This window comes from Protopterus annectens, chromosome 2.part2 (genome assembly GCF_019279795.1).
Source record: "Protopterus annectens isolate FY-2018-M chromosome 2.part2, PAN1.0, whole genome shotgun sequence".
Taxonomy (NCBI): Eukaryota; Metazoa; Chordata; order Ceratodontiformes; family Protopteridae; genus Protopterus; species Protopterus annectens.
The window spans coordinates 323,654,112-323,672,189 of record NC_056730.1 but is presented as its reverse complement, the minus strand read 5'-3'; the positions used below and the strand labels follow the sequence as shown (position 1 = coordinate 323,672,189).

General features: G+C 43.8%; 1 protein-coding gene across 1 annotated transcript in view; it reads right to left on the bottom strand.

Annotated features, from left to right (window-relative positions):
• The window catches only part of PPIP5K2 (diphosphoinositol pentakisphosphate kinase 2), a 3,486,936-nt gene that overhangs the window by 2,419,260 nt on the left and 1,049,598 nt on the right, over positions 1–18,078 (bottom strand). Inside the window, 1 exon segment of the mRNA XM_044063880.1 lies at positions 15,988–16,063. Coding sequence (XP_043919815.1) covers positions 15,988–16,063 — 76 coding nt within the window.

Genomic DNA, 18,078 nt, shown 5'->3' with positions numbered 1-18,078 from the left:
GCACTCATTAGGCCCATTATAGAGTACAATGCCCCTTTTTGAATTTACCTCACAAGACATCTGCAGCAGCAAGGCCAAAGTACCACCTCACAAAGAGGATTACTGGCCTCAAACAGATGCCCTAAACTGACCGCCTCAAAAACCCCAACTTTATTCTGTAGCATATTGCCTACTCCGAGGAGATCTTTGCCTAACATATAAAGCTATGTTAAACCCAGAGCTGTTGGACATGTTACACCTAAAGAAATCCCAATCCCTTCGAGCTACATGCTCTAGGGACCTAAACCTTGTCACCACAATAAACAGGACATGCTGGAGGGATAAGCTTCCTGTCCCAGAGACTTCCTATACTCTGGAACAAGCTACCCATATATGTCAAGCAAAGGTCCTCATTAGCATTCTTCAAGAAAAATCTTGATGAGTGGATGGGAAATAGGAAATACACCCCGGGGATCACTCCTGTGGCTCTGCTCAACAGGGGCACAGGAAATTAACTTTCTTGGGTGGCATAAGCCAGGGAACCTTGTTGGCTAGGCTTACTTAGGCCCTTGGGCCGATAGCCTAGTACCTACCTATGAACCTATAACTTCCTAACTATATCACTTTCTCCCTTATTTCTACCTTATTTGTAGACTATCCCTTCTGAAGAAAGTACAGTTTTGTACCTACCATAAATGTAGATGTCCGAGAGGTATGCATCTGCAGTCCTAACATATGGGGTTGTCCTGCCTCAGGCAGCCCTTCGGTCGGCCGGATTCCAAAGTCTGGGTCCGGCCTCGGCTGATGTCGCACTTCACCCGACGTCATAGCTGCTGTGTATTGGGTATAAAGGCATCAGCCGACGCCATTTTCCTCAGTGTTTCTTGCCCCAGATGCCAGGTGCCCTCTAGGAAGGCTAAATTTGGATAAATGCAAATGATTCCAAACAGTAGAGAGCAAACAATATAAGCATGTATATACATATATACAAACAAATACACCATAAAAGATTCCCCCAGCTAGCTACAAGATGGGCAAATACCCTAGGAGTACCACAGAGGGGAAGGAGGGCGGGTAATCCTGACTGCAGATGCATACCTCTCGGACATCTACATTTATGGTAGGTACAAAACTGTACTATGTCCTTCAAGGATGCATCTGCAGTCCTAACATATGGGTAGAATACCATAGCCAAACTGGGGGAGGAGGCACTAAGATAATGATGGTGTAGTTAAGATCCCTTGCAAAACAGCAGTTGCAAAACCTGCTCGGGATCTTGAGTATAAAGGAAGATTATAATGCTTGGCAAATGTATGCACGGAGCTCCAAGTAGCAGCTTCTAAAATGTCTTTGGTAGCCACTCCTCATAGGAAAGCTGTAGTAGTGGCTGTAGCCCTTGTGGAGTGAGGTCTGATGTTTTCTGGAGTTGTCTTTCCATGAAAAGAGTAACAAAATCTAATGCAATTTCCTATCCATTTTGAGATTGTCTGTTTTGAAATTGCTTTTCCTTCCATTCCTGTTGCATATGCTACCAGAAGCTGGTCAGTTTTTCTGTTGGTCTTAGTTCTGTCCAGATAGTAGCGTAATTGCCTGTGCACATCCAAGGTATGTAGTAGTCTTTCCCCCCTGTTCTGTGGGTTGGGGAAGAATGTTGGTAGGTGGATTGCTTGGTTCAATGATACTCTGGAGACCACTTTTGGCATAAAAGTAGGGTTAGTTCTCAAGGACACTCTATCCTGATGGAAGATAAGGAAGGGCTGTACTGCCATTAATGCCTGTAATTCAGAAACCCTTCTTGCTGAAGTGATTGCAAGCAGGAAAGCAGTTTTCCAAGATAAGAACTGTAATTCTGCTGTTGCTGCTGGTTCAAAAGGGGGAAGTGTTAACTTTTCCAGCACAAAGTTAAGGTCCCATGTAGGCAAAGGTGGCTTCCTTGGAGGCTTTACATTTTTAATTCCTCTCAGAAACTGCCTGAGTAGAGGATGAGAGAAGACTGGAGGATCCATGTTGTATTCTGCTGAAATTGCTGATGCATGAATCTTAATGGAGGAGTAAGACAGGCCATTGTGGAAAAGTTCTGCTAAGTATTCCAGGATGTTAGCTATGTTTGCTAATGATACATTTTCTCCTTTTGCTGCACTCCAAATGAGGTATCTTTTCCATTTGGCTGAATAAGTCTTCTTTGTGGAGGGTCTGCGAGCCTCCAGGATGTCTTTAACCCTCTGAGATAAATCTGGATTATTTTGTTTTATGTAATATTCCAAGCAGCTAGCTGTAGTGTTTTCAAGTTTGGATGTAGGATCTTGTAGTTGTTCTGTGTTAGAAGTAAAGGACATAGAGGTAGAGGCCATGCGTGTGTCCGAGACATACTCCTCAGTAGCGGGTACCAATGCTGCCTCGGCCAGTCTGGAGCTATCAGGATTATCCTTGGGTGATCTTCTTTGATCTTCAGTAGCACTTTGTGCATCAAAGGAAGAGGTGGGAATGCATATGCTGTCAGGTTTTCCCAACTGAAGGATAGGGAGTCCACCTTCCAATCAAGTGGGTGGTATGTCCTTGTGCAGAAATTCCTCAACTGGTGGTTGTGTGGGGATGCGAACAGGTCTATTTCTGGTAGTCCCCATTTCTTTGTAATGGTTTTGAAGATGTCTGGATGCAGCATCCATTCGTGGGCATCCGTGGTAGTTCTGCTTAAGGTGTCTGCTAGTGAATTTTCTTTTCCTGGCACAAATTTGGCCTGGAGTTGAATGTTGAGGTTCAGGGCCACATTCCACAGGTCCATTGCCATCCGGCATAGATGATATGAGTGTGTACCTCCCTGTTTGTTGCTATACCACATGACTGTGGTGTTGTCCGTCCTTAACAGCAAGTGACCCTGTTGAAGAAAAGGTCTGAATGTCTTGATTGCCTGTTTCACTGCCAGCATCTCTTTTTGATTTATGTGTAGATTCCGCTGGTCTTGTGTCCATAGGCCTTGTATACACTTGTCCACCATGTGTGCCCCCCAGCCTAGGTCTGAGGCGTCCGTGGTGATAGTCTGGCTTGGATGAGGTTTGTGGAAAGGCAGTCCTCTGTTTAACTGACAGGCCTGAGCCCACCACAGGAATTCTTGTTTCAGGCATGGAATTATTGGAATCTGGGCTTCTAGACTGTGCATGTGTTGAGACCATACATTCCTTAGGTACCATTGTAACTTTCTCATATGCAGCCTGGCATGCGGAATCAATATTATGCAGGATGCCATGTAACCCAGGGCTTGCAGGACTTTCCTTGCTGTAAGCTGGATCTGTGTTGTTAATGCCATGAAATAGAGTGGTAGTTGCTTTTGTTTTTCTGCTGTGAGAAATGCCATCTGATTTGATGTGTCCAGTTCTGCACCCAAGAATGTTATCCTTTGGGATGATACCAGCCTTGACTTTTTCATGTTGACTGTGTATCCCAGGGCTTGCAGCAGTTGTATAACCTTTTCCAAATCTTTTGTTAATTTGGTCTTGTTGTCCGCTTGTATTAGGCAGTCGTCCAGGTATGGATAAATCTGAATTCCCTGAAGCCTGCAATGAGCAATTACTGATGCCAGGCATTTCGTGAATACTCTGGGCGCAGTAGATAAGCCAAAGGGCAATGCTGAGAATTGATAATGCTCTGATCCTGCAAGAAATCTGAGGTATCTTCTGCAATCTGGTCGTATAGGGACGTGCAGGTATGCCTCCTTGAGATCTAGAGTCACCAGCCAAGACTCCTTGCCCAGCATGGGAAGAAGTTGCTGTAGGGTCAGCATTTTGAATTTTGGAACAATGAGATATGTGTTCAGAGCGGACAGGTCGAGAATAGGCCTCCATTGATTTTCTTTCCTTGGTACCAGGAAAAGTCTGGAGTAAAATCCTTGCCCTTGTTCCATAGGCGGTACCTTTTCTATAGCTGTCATCCTTAGTAGGTGGTTGATTTGTCCTAGAGCATTTGTTTTTTGGTTTGGTGGTAGGTTTGGCATTCCTCTCTTTTTTGGTAGAGTGTGGAAGTGAAACCTGTAGCCTTTGTCTATTGTCTGTAAAATCCATTTGTCTCCTGTAATGTAATGCCAGTTTACGGAAAATAAGGCTAGCTTTCCGCCCAAGGGTGCTTCCAGTTGTTCCCTGGTAGGCGGTATCAGAGCCAAGTCATTGTGTCTGTCCTGTGGAAGTGGTCGTAGCTGAATCTGTGGCAGTACTTCTCTGGTTGTTAGGCTGCCACTGACATCCTCTGTAGGCACCTCTGGATTGACGCCTGTCTCTTGGGCGCCTATTTCTGCCTCTCTGTGCTCTGGAGGTGTCTGGAAAGGACCAATTCTTCGAAGGCCAATTCCTACTAAACCTCGGAGGTTGGACCTGTAAGAAATCCTTGACTGTTTGGACAGATTTTGCTTTTTCTTCCACCTTCTTTAGCACTTGCTGTGCAGGGGAGCCAAACAAACTTTGTTTCTCCATAGGAGCATCTAGGAGCTTTGACTTAACATGGTCTGGTAAGGATTGCTCTTTTAACCAGGCATGCCTTCTAATCACTGTTCCAGTCATAGCTGATCTAAAGGAAGCCTCCAGTGCATCATAGCCGCATTTTAAGGAATGATTACTGACCTGCTGAGTGTTATGTACCAAATCCTGAAGGGACTTACGGTCTATAGGTTCAGGAGAGGACAGTTTTTTTATTTAGCTGGTCTAACAAAAATTCCTGATACTGAATCATGTGGAATTGACAGTTTAAGGCCCTGGCCGAAAGAGTAGCAGAAGTATAAACCTTTTTACCCCATCTCTCTAATGCTCTAGATTCTCTTTCAGAGGGGAGGGTTTTTTTGGCAGAGGCAGTTGCTACAGCTTTGGGGCCCTGTGAAATGGTTTCAGGATCTGCAATAGGAGCCTTATACAAGAGAAAGTGTGTGTCCAGGACCCTGTAATATCTGTCGGGCTTGGCAGGGGCCGGAGGAAGAGAGTCAGGGGCAGTACAGGCATCATTATATGCATCATCAACAACTGTTAGTACTGGAGGAATGGCTAAAGGCCTATGCTGTGGTAAATGTAAAAAGGTCCTTAGCCTTTTCCTTGAATCTGAAAAATCCTGGCCCTGCCATTGAAAATGCTCTCTCATAGCATGTAAATTTTCCCCAAAAGAAAATTCTTCAGGAGGAGAGGCAGAAGGAATGGAGTCTTCTGCATCAGAATCCTCATAAGGGGAATATGGGCCTTCTGGAGGGTCTGAGTTTTCTGAATCATCCGAGGAATAGTCTGTAGAAACAGGATCCGGAGGCTCAGTTCTAGGCCTCTTCTCTGGAGGGGGTTGAGAGGCCCTGTCTGGGTGAGGTTGGGATCCCCTGATCAAAGAAATGAGATCCTCAGCCAGGCTGAGCATTTGGGAACTAGAGGTAGGCCTGTGTGAGGGGGTTTTAGCAGGCAAGGCCTTAGAGGATTTAGCTGCTTTAGCCCTAGAAAAAGCCTTGATAGACATAGATGCAGGGGGCCTAGCAGCTCCACGTGCAGGAGTAGATATGTGTAAAGAAATAGTATCTGATAAGTCCTGGGTGCCTGCTACAGCAGGTGAAATTTCAGTAGCAGATTCAGCCATGCTCTGTGAGGCCTCGGTGATCGGAGGCATGCTTTCGGCCGAAGGAAGAACCGAGGACTCGGTTTCAGCCGAAACCGAGACACTCGCGGTTGGCTTAACCGTGGTTTCAGCCGAAACCGTGGACCGCGAGTGTCGGTCCTTTTCCTTACGCTTTTTAGCTAATTGTGAAGTCGGAGTCTCCGACGGCATTTTGTAAGCAAAAGCGGGACCAAAAAACTCCTCTGCAAACTCCGACCGACGTCTAAGTGTCCGTCGGTTGAAGGAAGCACAGGCTAGACAAGCTGATACGTCGTGGTCTGGGCCTAAGCAAAGAAGGCAGTAAGAGTGGAAATCCTTATGAGGTATTTGTTTCCCACAAGTTAAACAATTATTTACTTTTTCTGACATCGGCTGAGGCAAGAAAGAGTCCCCAACGGGGTACTTAGCTTTTTAGAAGTCTTCGGTAGTAGAAATCTCTGGATCTGACCGACCGGCACTTGCGAACAGCTTCTGCTTCGGGCACCACGCGGCAAGAAAGACTGGGGAAAATGGCGTCGGCTGATGCCTTTATACCCAATACACAGCAGCTATGACGTCGGGTGAAGTGCGACATCAGCCGAGGCCAGACCCAGACTTTGGAATCCGGCCGACCGAAGGGCTGCCAGAGGCAGGACAACCCCATATGTTAGGACTGCAGATGCATCCTTGAAGGACATCTGTCCATCTTCCCTCATAGCTCTTGAATAATCCCCACTATCCATTCCCCCTCTTTTTCACAGGTAGGTGGGGAAAGAACCAGTATTTCATTTTTCATTCAAAATATTGTATTTTTATCAGTGTATGATCTGAAATAGTTACTGGATGCGTGTTGAAGCTTCCAGTTAAATGCACATGTTCCTGTGCAATATAAATTCTAACCAGTCTAGCCCGGTTATTCTTTAAGGAAAAATATACAAGTTCTATCCAAGTTCCTAATATGGAATTCAAGTCTTCCATATAAAATATTTTCACAAATGTCTTAAGAAACCTTCCCCGTTGTTTTGTTGCACTTCACTTCTATGACTCCTGATACATCCTCAATACTGCAAATCAGATCTCAGTCCCCACCTGTAATATTCCTAGCTGAAAGCGGATTTATGCAAAAAATTCTTAAGCTCTATAACAGCAGTTTTTTGATGGAATAAAAATACATGTCAGCACAATCCTTTCCCCTTGTCAATAGGCTCTTGCTACTACAAATCTACCATTCTTTTCCTTTCTTTTCTCCTATCACTATTGGGTCCACTCTAGCAATCATTATTACTCACATTTTCCTTTGTCCCTCAAACGCTACTAAATATCCATCCGGAAATCCTTTCTTTGTCAAATTCACATGCTCACTTCTTTCCACGTGTCTCCTGCAGCATTGCTGTTGACACTCTACATTTCTTAAAATAATTCAATATTCTTTCCTTTTTGTCTATACCTGTAAGGTCACAGTTACATTCCAAGACAATATAGATAGAGAACCCATTATTATAAAAAGCTATTTTCCCACATATTATACAGGACTTTTTTTGAAAGTGTATTTCCAGCTTGAGTTTTATATGCACACACTAAGGTCTGGCAGGCTGATCTCTCATACAGGCATTTCTTCTCATCTCCATTTGAGCATGTGTCATATTTTAAGACTTTCTGATGTAATGAAATCTCTCAAACAAAAAAAAAAAAACTATATGCATTTTCAGAACATCCTCACCCCCCTATTAGCTTAGAAGAAACTCACAAAACTATTCACATTTTAAACAATGAAGTTTATCCCCCCAAATAGGGACAACTGCTCCAAGTTGACAGCTGCACTCACAGGCATTACTTCTTGCCCCAGATGTCAGGTGCCCACATTATGGGAAGAAATTATATGTTATGTTACACCTCCCACAAAAAGCAAACACACCAGAAAGCTCAAATACTCCAAACAAGAAGGAATGTAGAGCCAAGAGAAGTCAGGGGGATGGAGGGAGGGTAATCAGGACTGCAACAGTGAATACACTCGGACATCTACATTCATGGTAAGTGTACACAACTGCACTGTGTTCTTCATGTTTCACTGTTGCAGTCATTACATTTGGGTGGATTCCCAAAGCTAAGAAGGGAGGTGGAAGTTAGAGAGCATTAGGGCCAGCTATTAAGCCCTGCAAAACGGCAGTGGCAAAACCAGCTCTGGATTTAGAAAAAATAGGCATGTGGTAATGCTTGGTGAAGGTATGTACAGAGCTCCAGGTAGCAGCTTCAAGGATGTCCCTGGTAGGGACTCCTCTGAGAAAGGCTGTAGAGGTAGATGCAGCCCTGGTGGAATGTGATCTAATCCCCTGTGAGGTAGGTTTTCCATGGTGCTTATAGCAGAAATGAATGCAATGGACTATCCATTTAGAAATGGTTTGCTTTGAAATGGCCTTCCCCTCTGCCCCTGCAGCAAAGCCAACTAGCAGCTGTTCAGATTTTCTGAGAGGCTTAGTCCTGTCCAAATAAAATCTAAGTTGTCTGTGCACGTCCAAAGAGTGCAGTATTCTCTCTCCTTTGTTTTGTGGATCCGGGAAAAAAGTAGGCAAATGAATGGACTGATTTAGGGCCACACTAGACACCACACCTTGGGCATAAAAGAAGGATTGGTCCTGAAGGAAACCCTGTCTGCATGGAAGATAATGAAGGGCTCTACTGCCATGAGGGCCTGTAATTCAGATACTGTTCTTGCTGAAGTGATGGCTAGAAGGAAGGCTGTTTTCCAAGAAAGGAATTTCAACTCTGCAGTAACAGCTGGTTCAAATGGAGGGAGAATGAGCTTTTCCAATACAAAGTTAAGGTCCCAGGCTGGAGTAGGGGCTCGCCTGGGGGGTCTTAAATGTTTAGCCCCTCTGAGGAATTGCTTTAACAGGGGGTGGGAGAAGAGGGGCAGTTCAGTATTATAATGTGCTGAGATGGCAGAGGCAAATTATAATTGATGAGGATAGGCCCCTGTGGGGCATTTCTGTTAAGTACTGAAGAATATGAGGTAAGCTGGGCACTGTAGTGCCCCATCCCCCGAGTCTGGCTTCAGGAACAGTATCTTTTCCACTTTTCAGCATAGGATTTTCTAGTACTATGTCTCCTTGCTTCCAGAATGACATATAACACCTGCTTACTGAGAGATGCTATTGGAGAGCTCAAGGACTTAGCCAGGCTGCAAAGTTCAGGGTTTAAAGCTGAGGGTGCAGAATCTGGCCTGCCTGCTGGGACAGCAGGGAAGGTGTCTGAGGTAGGTGCCATGGATCCAGCAGTATCATACTACACAAGAGGGGGGTACCAGTGCTGGCGAGGCCAGTCTGGTGCAATCAGTACTGTCCTTGGTTTGTCATGTTTGATCTTTAGCAGAACCTTCGAGAGGAGAGGCAGAGGGGGAAAGGCATAAACTGAGAGGCTTTCCCAGATAAAGGACAGGGAATCCACTTTCCAAGCTTGACTGTGGGGAGTCCTTGTGCAGAAGTTGTCAAATTGGTAGTTCTGAGGGAAGAGGACGGCCACGGTGGTGCAGTGGTTAGCATTGCCGCCTCACAGCAAGAGGTTCTATGGTTCGATTCTCAGCTGGAGTGCCTTCTGTGTAGAGTCTGCATGTCCTCCCTGTGGTTGCGTGGGTTTCCTCCGGGTGCTCCGGTTTCCTCCCACATCCCAAAGACATGCTGTAGGTGGATTGGACACTCTAAATTGGTCCTAGGCATGAGTGCGTGTGTGTGCCTACTGTGGAAGGTTGGGCGCCGAGCTGGCAACTCGACACCGTAAAACTCCACTGCCAATCATGAGTGGACAGGTGATCTGCTGTGGCGACCCCTAACTGGGAAAAGCCAAAAGAAGAAGAAGAAGTAGGTAGTTCTGAGGGAAGGCAAACAGGTCTATCTCTGGAGTCCCACCATTTGTTCGTCAAGAGGTTGAACATTTTTGGTTCCAGTTTCCGTTTGTGTGGGTCCATGAGATTTCTGCTTAGGTCGTCTACCAGTGAATTTAGCTTGCCTGGCAGGAATTGAGCTTGTAGGTGCACTTGGTAGCTCAAGGCTGTGTTCCACAGAGCCATGGCTAGTCTGCAGAAAGGGTACGAGTGGGTTCCCTCTGCTTGTTTATGTACCACATAACTGTGGTGTTGTCTGTCTTTACCAATAACTGTCCTGGAAGAATGTGGTCTTTGAAGGCTGTCAGGGAATTCTGTACAGCTAACATTTCTTTTTGGTTGATATGAAGGTGCATCTGACTCTGGTTCCATTTGCCCTGAATGCCCCGTCCTGCCAAGTGAGCCCCCCCATGCATAGGCTGATGCGTCTGTAGTCAGGGTTTGGGCGGCAGGGGGTAGATTGAAAGGGAGCCCCTTGTTGAGGTGGCAGGCCTCTGCCCACCAAAGGAACTCTGTCTTTACACAAGGAATGATAGGAATCATTGATTCCAGGTCCTGAGAATGTTGGTACCATACGCTTTTCAGATACCATTGTAGTTTCCTCATATGCAGTTTTGCATACGGAATTAGTAGAATGCAAGAGGCCCTGAAACCCAGGGCTTGCAGGATTTTCCTTGCAGATAGCTGGGTCTTTGTTACCAGTAATTTGAAGTAACCTGTCAAACTTGTTTCTCTGGCATGAGGTAAGCCATCTGAGAAGTTGTGTTCAAGCTTGCTCCCAGGAATACAATTTGTTGGCAGGATACTAGAGGAGATTTCTTTTTGTTTATGGTGTACCCCAGCAAGTTTAGAAGTTTCTTTACAAATGCCAGATGTTTTAATAGCATGTCCTGGCTTTCTGCCTGAATCAGACAATCGTCCAGGTATGGGTACATTTTTTCCTCTGCCTGCAAAAGGCAATGGCTGGAGCTAGACACTTTGTGAATACCCTGGTTGCAGTAGATAAGCCAAAGGGAAGTGCAAAGAACTGATAGTGCATGGAGTCTGCTCTGAAGCATAGGCATTTTCTGTAAGATTCCCTTATTGGAATGTGCAGCTAAGCTTCCTTTAAGTCCAAGGTTGCCAACCAGGCATCTTTGCCTAGCATAGGAAGCAGCTGTTGAAGTGTTAGCATTTTGAATTTTTGGATTACCAAAAAGGTGTTTAGAATAGAGATGTCCAGGACAGGATGCCAGGAGCTGTCTTTTCTGGGTACCAGTTAAAGTCTTGAATAAAGACATGGTCCCCTTTCTTCTGCAGGGACAGGTTGAATAGCCCTGATACTTAGAAGAGAGAGAACCTGCTGTTGAGCCTCTGCCCACTGATTTGGTCTGGCCAACCGTTTGGGGTTGGTAAGGTGTGGATGTGGAATCTGTATCCTTGGAAGACTACATTTAAAACCCATTTGTCCTGGGTAATTATTTCCCAGTTTTTTGCATGCAGGGCGATCTTTCCCCCTAAGGGAGCAGGCAGTTGAGCAGAACTTGTAAGGGTTAAAGTCAAGTCATTGTGACATTTTTCCATAGGGGGGAGTCTTACTACTTCCAGCTTTGGAAGTGGGAGCCCCCTACTGCTTAGGCCTGTGTGTACCTTGAGACTGTAGCCTAGGTGATCTGCTGGTCCTGGGTTTGGGCTGAGAAGGCCTGGAAGAGACTGGAAATGACCAATTCTTTGAAGGCCAATGCCTACTAAATCTGGGAGGCTGTACTTGCAGGAAATATTTAACAGTTTGCATAGATTTAGCTTTTTCCTCCATCTTTTTAAGGACGACTTCTGCTTTGTTGCCAAACATTGTCTTGGTTTAAGGGAGCATCCAGTAATTTAGCTTTAACATGATCTGGCAAGTTTTGCACCTTAAGCCAAGCATGCCTTCTAAGTACAGACTCAGTGACAGCACCCCTGCAAGATGCTTCTAAAGAATCAAAATCACATTGCAAACTATGTTTACCAACTTGTTCAGCAGAATGCATTAAATCTTGTAATTCTTTATGTTCAGCAGAGTCAGGAATCAACATCATTTTCTGTTTAAGTAGTCCCATAATATGCTGTTGATACTTTAACATATGAAACTGGCAGTTTAAGGCCTTAATGGCCAAAGTACCAGAAGTGTATACCTTCTTACCCCATCTGTCCAAGGCCATGGAATCTCTATCAGAGGGGGTAGGGTTTTTAGCAGTAGTAGCCTTAATGCCTTTTGGTCCTTGGGAAATGGTCTCTGGATCCGCAGTAGGACTTTTGAAGAGAAACTTGTGAGAGTCGGGTACTCTGTAATACCCATCAAGTTTTCTGGTAACTGGAGGTAAAGAGTATGGGGCCAGGCTAGGTTCCAAGAAGGCATCATCTACAATGCCCAGAACAGGAGGGATAGCTAAAGGTCTGTGTTGACTCCCTAAGCCTCTTTCTGGAGTCAGAGTAATCCTGGCTTTCCCAGCGGAAATGCTCCCTAAGAGTGTGCAAGGTTTCACCTAAAGAAAAATCTTCTGGAGGGGAAGCAGAGGGAATGGAATCCTCTGCATCATAATCCTCATAGGTAGATAAGGGCAAATCCTGGTAAACAGAAATTTCAGAATCCAGATCAGACGAATCAGTAGGAAAATCAGTTCTAGGTTTCTGAGAGGGGGAAGGCTGACTTCCCCTAATTAAAGTAATAAGGTCTTCAGCCATTCTTATCATTTGTTTTTTAGGCATATGGGCCTGACCATGCGGTTTGGACGTCGGTTTTCTAGGCATGGTTCGAGTTTTAGGCCTTGATGAAGAAGATGGTGTCGGTTTGAAATGCAAGTCTGTAGGCCTAAATACACCCTCAGAAGCTGGTCGCTGGCAGTTTTGGACCTATGCGGTCTGTTTCTGTCTTTATCTTTAAATTTTTTCGGAATATCGGTAGTCGGATGGCTTACCGAAGCCATTTCTGGATAGTTACAGAGTACCAAAATAATTTGCTGCAAAAATAGCCCGACGACAAATAGTTCGGGGGTAGAATAAGGCACAAAACCGACAGCAAGGGACGTTGTGGTCTGGGCCTAAGCAAGGAATGCAGTATGAATGAAAATCTTTATGAAGTATTTGCAGTCAAGTGGCCTCCGAAAGACATGCGTGAATGGGCGTGCCTTCGCTGAAGGTTGGGCATCGGGCTGGCAACTCGGCACCATAAAAATCTACTGCCAATCATTAGAGGACCAGAGTTCCGCTGTGGCGACCCCTAACCGGGAAAAGCCTAAAATACAAACAACAACAGGTAATACAATTGTTAACTTTTACTGACATCGGTTTAAGAGCAAGAAAAAGGATTCCAAACTGGGTACTTAGCTTTTTTTGAAAACTTCGGTTTTGAAACTCGAAAACGAAAATTTCAGGAGTTGGTCGACCACCACTTGCAAACTGCTTCTGCTTCGGGCACCGTGCGTCAAGAAAAACTGATATAATAGCATCTGCTGCATGTTTTATACCCCTGACGACCTGATGTCATGGAAGAGGAGACAGCATTCGATGCAGGAATCCAAAACTCTGGTATATGTAATGACTGCAACAGTGAAACATGAAGAACATCCACAAATTTGTCCCAGGGGTTCCACCTTTGTCCCTCATTGACAGGGGCGACAGATGCTGACTGAGGTTTCTTTTTTGGGGATAAACTCTTGGCTAGGCTTGTAAGGGCCCCAGGGCCATTAGCCTAGTAACCTCCTATGATTCTATGGCAGCTGGAAATTTGTGACTAAATGTACTTTAACAGTTGAAAAGCTAAACCATGCATCAAAAAGTGAGGATGTTATGGACAGAACTGAATGATCTGGAAATGAGAAAGGATCAACTCTTCTTTGGTTGGCCTAAATAAAGACTTTTATGCCACTTGCTTTTGAATCGCTTCCAACTAAAGGATACAAGAGGCCGTGAGGATATGGACTGCCCTGGAAGGAGGTGTGGGGTCCCTGGCCATTAAGGGAATTGGAGAAACCATGTGGTTAGAAGGAGGGATACTGTGCCTTGGCGAGACCTGCCAGACTTGTGAGATTGGAGATCCATGGAATTGCCTAGAAGCAGAGGTGCCTACTATTGGTGAGGACAAAGCAGGAAGGACCACTGTCAAGGCTAGAATTGGTCTGTGAGGATGACCATTTCTTTGCACAGCCTGCCCTTCTGGGAGAACTTAAGCATTAGTGGCAGAGGTGGGAAGGCATAAAGTAAACCAGATGGCCACGCCTCTGGAAGTATCTCTGTGTTGGTACTATGGAAAAGTTGTTGCTTCATTTGGTTTTGGAGGGGTTTGAAAACAGACTTTCGGCAAAGCACCCACCATCCATAAAACAGATTCTGTGCTACCTAAGGACTGAATGACCATCCATGAGGCAACAACTTGCTGAGCCTATCTATCGAGGAGTTAGCCAGCTGTATGAGAAAGCACTGTATTGAGAAAGCCACACCCTAATGGCTTTGCGACACAGGCAGTGGTAAGGTCTATCTCACTGCTTGCTGAGGTACCATACCATCACTATACTGTCCACGTGTGTGGATATCATACCTTAGGGAAAAATGGTATTGGAATGCCTGCAGTACTAAGAAGACTGCTCTCATCTCCAATATATCAGTATGTACACATTAGCCCCTGAGATGACAAAGTTCCTTGAACTGTTTATACTGTATTATGCTCCCCAATATAGGGCAGAGGCAACTGTGATATCCATGCCTGAAGAAGAGGGGGACTGAATTGGAGACCTATTAAGAGATTACTGAGGTTAATCACCATTAGAGGCTACAGTCTGAAGGCTTTGCCCATGTTGTCCTCCATCTATTACAACTGTATCTTTAGAATTCACTGAAGAATCCACATATTGTATCTGTCATGTGGTATTAGGAAGACTACTACTGCCATCAAGCCCAGGCCTTTGAGAGCTTGAAATACAAATGGTAGTGAATATCTCAAAAAAAATTTTATGGAAGTGAGACTATAAAGAATATGCTCCTTTGGTAGTTTGGCTACTGCTTGAAGTGTGTCAAGAAAACAAACTATGAATACAGCAGTCTGAGTCGTCTCTAAATGTGACTTTCTTAGATTTATGAAGATCCCTAGAGACATACAAAGTTGAAGAAGGTAGTCTCTTTCTTGTATGAGACACTGCCCGGTCACGAAGACAAGGAGCCAGTTGTCCAGGTACAGAATATCTGAACTCCTTAGGGTACTCATATGATAGGCAACTACTGTCATATAGTAGGTGAACACCCTGTGGATTGTATTGTTGACTCCAATTTGAAGTGTATAATACTACTGGATTCCCTGGCAATCTTGATATGCAGGTATCATCCTGAAGGTCCAGAGGGCACATCAAGTCATACTCCTGACAATCTCAGCTTTTCTTTTTTTCCTTGATTTACCCTGAAGAAGAAGTCCTTTTAAGATTAGCTTGTTCCCGCACTCCTCCAGTGTTCTGCACCTGAAGGACTTACAGATATCAAACTGCTCTTTAAGGTGATCCAGCCCCAGACATATTACACAAACAGCGGGTGTGTCCTGAGACAGGATCTTGTGCCTACAATGGCCACATTTCTTGAACCCTCAGGCCTTTCTCATGGTTTCAGATGAAATGGACACCAATCATACCAAAACATAATAAATTAGATTATCCAGACTATAGCACTATTAATGACTGAAGATGGAACAAGTATTGGACAAAAGAAGGAACAAGTATTGGACAAAAGAAGCTGAACTACTAATCCACTCAGAGGCCCCACGATAACAGAAAATAAGAAGTTGAAGAAATTCACCCAAATAAGCAGCAACAATTATGCATGAACTAAAGGAGCAATTGCATACTAATAAGATTAAAAAAAAAACTAAAGAAATTCTGAAATGTACCTTATAAAAATTTGTTATAAACAGCCTAATGTGTAGGTGTGGGGGGGTGTCATAAAAATACAGTTAAATCTATAATAATCAGAAGCAGTACACAAATTCCAGACAAACTATTGTAAGATATATGCTTCTTGGTAGTTTTTAGTGATAGAACAGAATATGCCGTCACTTATATATGAGTTGTAAGAGACTGCAGTAGATGTTTTGGGGGCAACTGAGACCTGAGGAGGAAGGGGGTGGCTGTGCATCATGGGAGGTAGGGGAGGAGCATAAACTCTTTATGGCATCTAGTGGCAGACATGCCCACTCATGAAGTTGACCGATTGAATGTTCCAAGACCATATGGTCAGCCTGTCTGCAATATAAAGAGAAAGAAGTGAATAAGTACAAATCTCATGGGTAGAGAACTCCATGGCAGATGTGAATATAAAAAATGAAATTTAAAATGGAGATGCATGACAAAAAAGAAACTTAATGGAATACGAGTTACATGAAACTAAAATTAATTAAAATGGCTACTGGCAAAGAATGCAAGCACATAAGAAAAAAAGGAAATACTGCACTGTTTAAGAGGATTAGAATTCTGTGTGATATTCAATACATTTAAAATGTTGAAGTCAAATAAACCTTATTTTTAAAGACAAATAAAATAAAAACTTACCTGCAATTGTTTTGGTTTCTTTAGTTTAAGCTTTCCTGATCTATAGCCTTCAAACTTCTCAAAAAGATCAAAGAATCTGGAAAAAAGGGCAACATAAAAACATGGCATAAACAAAGTTGTGGCATCTATACTCAACAATTACAACAGTGTGTATACAAAATGCTGCAAACTACTCACACAGAATTAGTTTTTAAAACCATGCTTGCATTCCACTTTCAGTAATCAGCAGCATCTTTTTCACTAAAGGACAGCACAAAAAAACAAGTACAAAATTCTGACAATTAATGTTAGCAATTTATTAAGGTCCAAGCTATTACAACTTTTAAAAATGTGGAAATAAGGGAAATCAACACAAGCTGATTAACATGAAGACATAATTTACTTAACAGTTAAAATTTACAAGACCCACCTTGGTGGGGCTACATTTTCAATATCCTTTCTCTCCCACTGACTCTTGTTATTTTTCCTTTAAGATACAGCATCCAGGAGCGCATGTGCAGCTCCCCAAGCCTGCCAGTTTGCCCCAACCACTGAGCAAATGCACTTTATGTAACACAAAAAAGTAGCAAAACAATAACACACAAACAATATATTCTAGAAGAGGACCCACCTTGAGGGGTCATATGTTGAGTACATCTTTACCAATCATCATTTGGCATCTTCTTCAGTAAGAGTTCACATCCAGGGATGTCCACACCCCTAAAGTGGCTGCATTAAGTGTGTATATCTTTAAGCCTGCCAGTTCGCCCATACCAGTAGTGAGCAACTTCTCAAATCAAGAAATAACAACGGAGATCTGACAGTAACATTATTAGTACAAGCAAGTATTTATTCAACTTAGGAGGAATGTCAACAGTTGAGGCACACAAAGGAGACACCTATCCATAGACACCTTGAAGAAAGGTATACCTGAGCCATCAAGGAGGGTGCTCTCACAAAGCAAGAAATAGCAATATCACTTTCCTGACAGGCTCAGTCACAGACAGTAGCCACCAGGCTGTACAAAGCCTAAGAAATACAAAATCACAGAGCTCAGAAAACAAGTCTTGAGCTGCACTAAACATATTTCTGAAGTAAACATCAGTGGCTATCACTCCCACAGTGGAGGAGCTTGGATCCCAGCATTTGTCAATGTGTGGTTAAACTCCCCAGTGAGGAAAACAAATGCATCTGGGAAACTGAACTGGAAAGTGCCTGCTTGGCAACTGTAAGCAAATTAATAACTGTCTGTCTTTATTAATTCCCGCATTGGTAACATCTGATCTGCCAGAGTATATACATGGTATGAAGAAAGTAATGGACTAGTTCAGGGGCACTCTGAAACCACCTTCAGAATGAAATCAGAATTTATCATGAAAGTCATTCTGCCCTGTGAATGAGCATACATAGTTTCCATTATGTAATGGCCTGAAGCTTTGTGAGCCTAGAATCAGATGTGATGACTACCAGGAAAAACATTTTTAAGAAAAAAACTTCATCACCACCAAGACAGGAAGCTCAAAAAACAGACAAGTTTGTAATCATTAAAAGTTCAGATCCCACAAAAGGAAGGGATTTTTCAAAGAAAGACAAAAATGCAGCGCTGCTTTGAGGTACTGCTCAATTAGCCAGATAGAGACCATGATCCTGTTTTCCACAATGTTACAATGCACAGAGACAGTTGACACTCACTGACTACTTAATAGCTGAAGTTCAAAGTCTTCACCATCACATTGGCCAAACAGGGTAATACAGGGTGGTGTGCCATTCAAAATGAGACCTGCTTCCACTTTGCTATGTCTGCTGACTGCAAGGTTTCTTAGGAGCTTCAGTAACCTCTAAGATTCCAATAAACAAACACTGTAATTTCAAGGTGGAGATGAGTTCAAAGGTGGGGTGTGCTGTCACCAACAATGGCAGGTGTCCTGGGCTTGGACTGGGAGAGTTTTATATATTCTGAGGAATAAGAGAGCTTGAAACTGTGCCCTTCTCAAGGCATGATGGTATGACAGGAATGCATCCTTGAACTTTACATCGAGAAGAAGAACCAGCAGGAATGCATACAAAAGTCTTGAGTGCCACAGAGGAGAGAAGGCATTGATCATCACCACC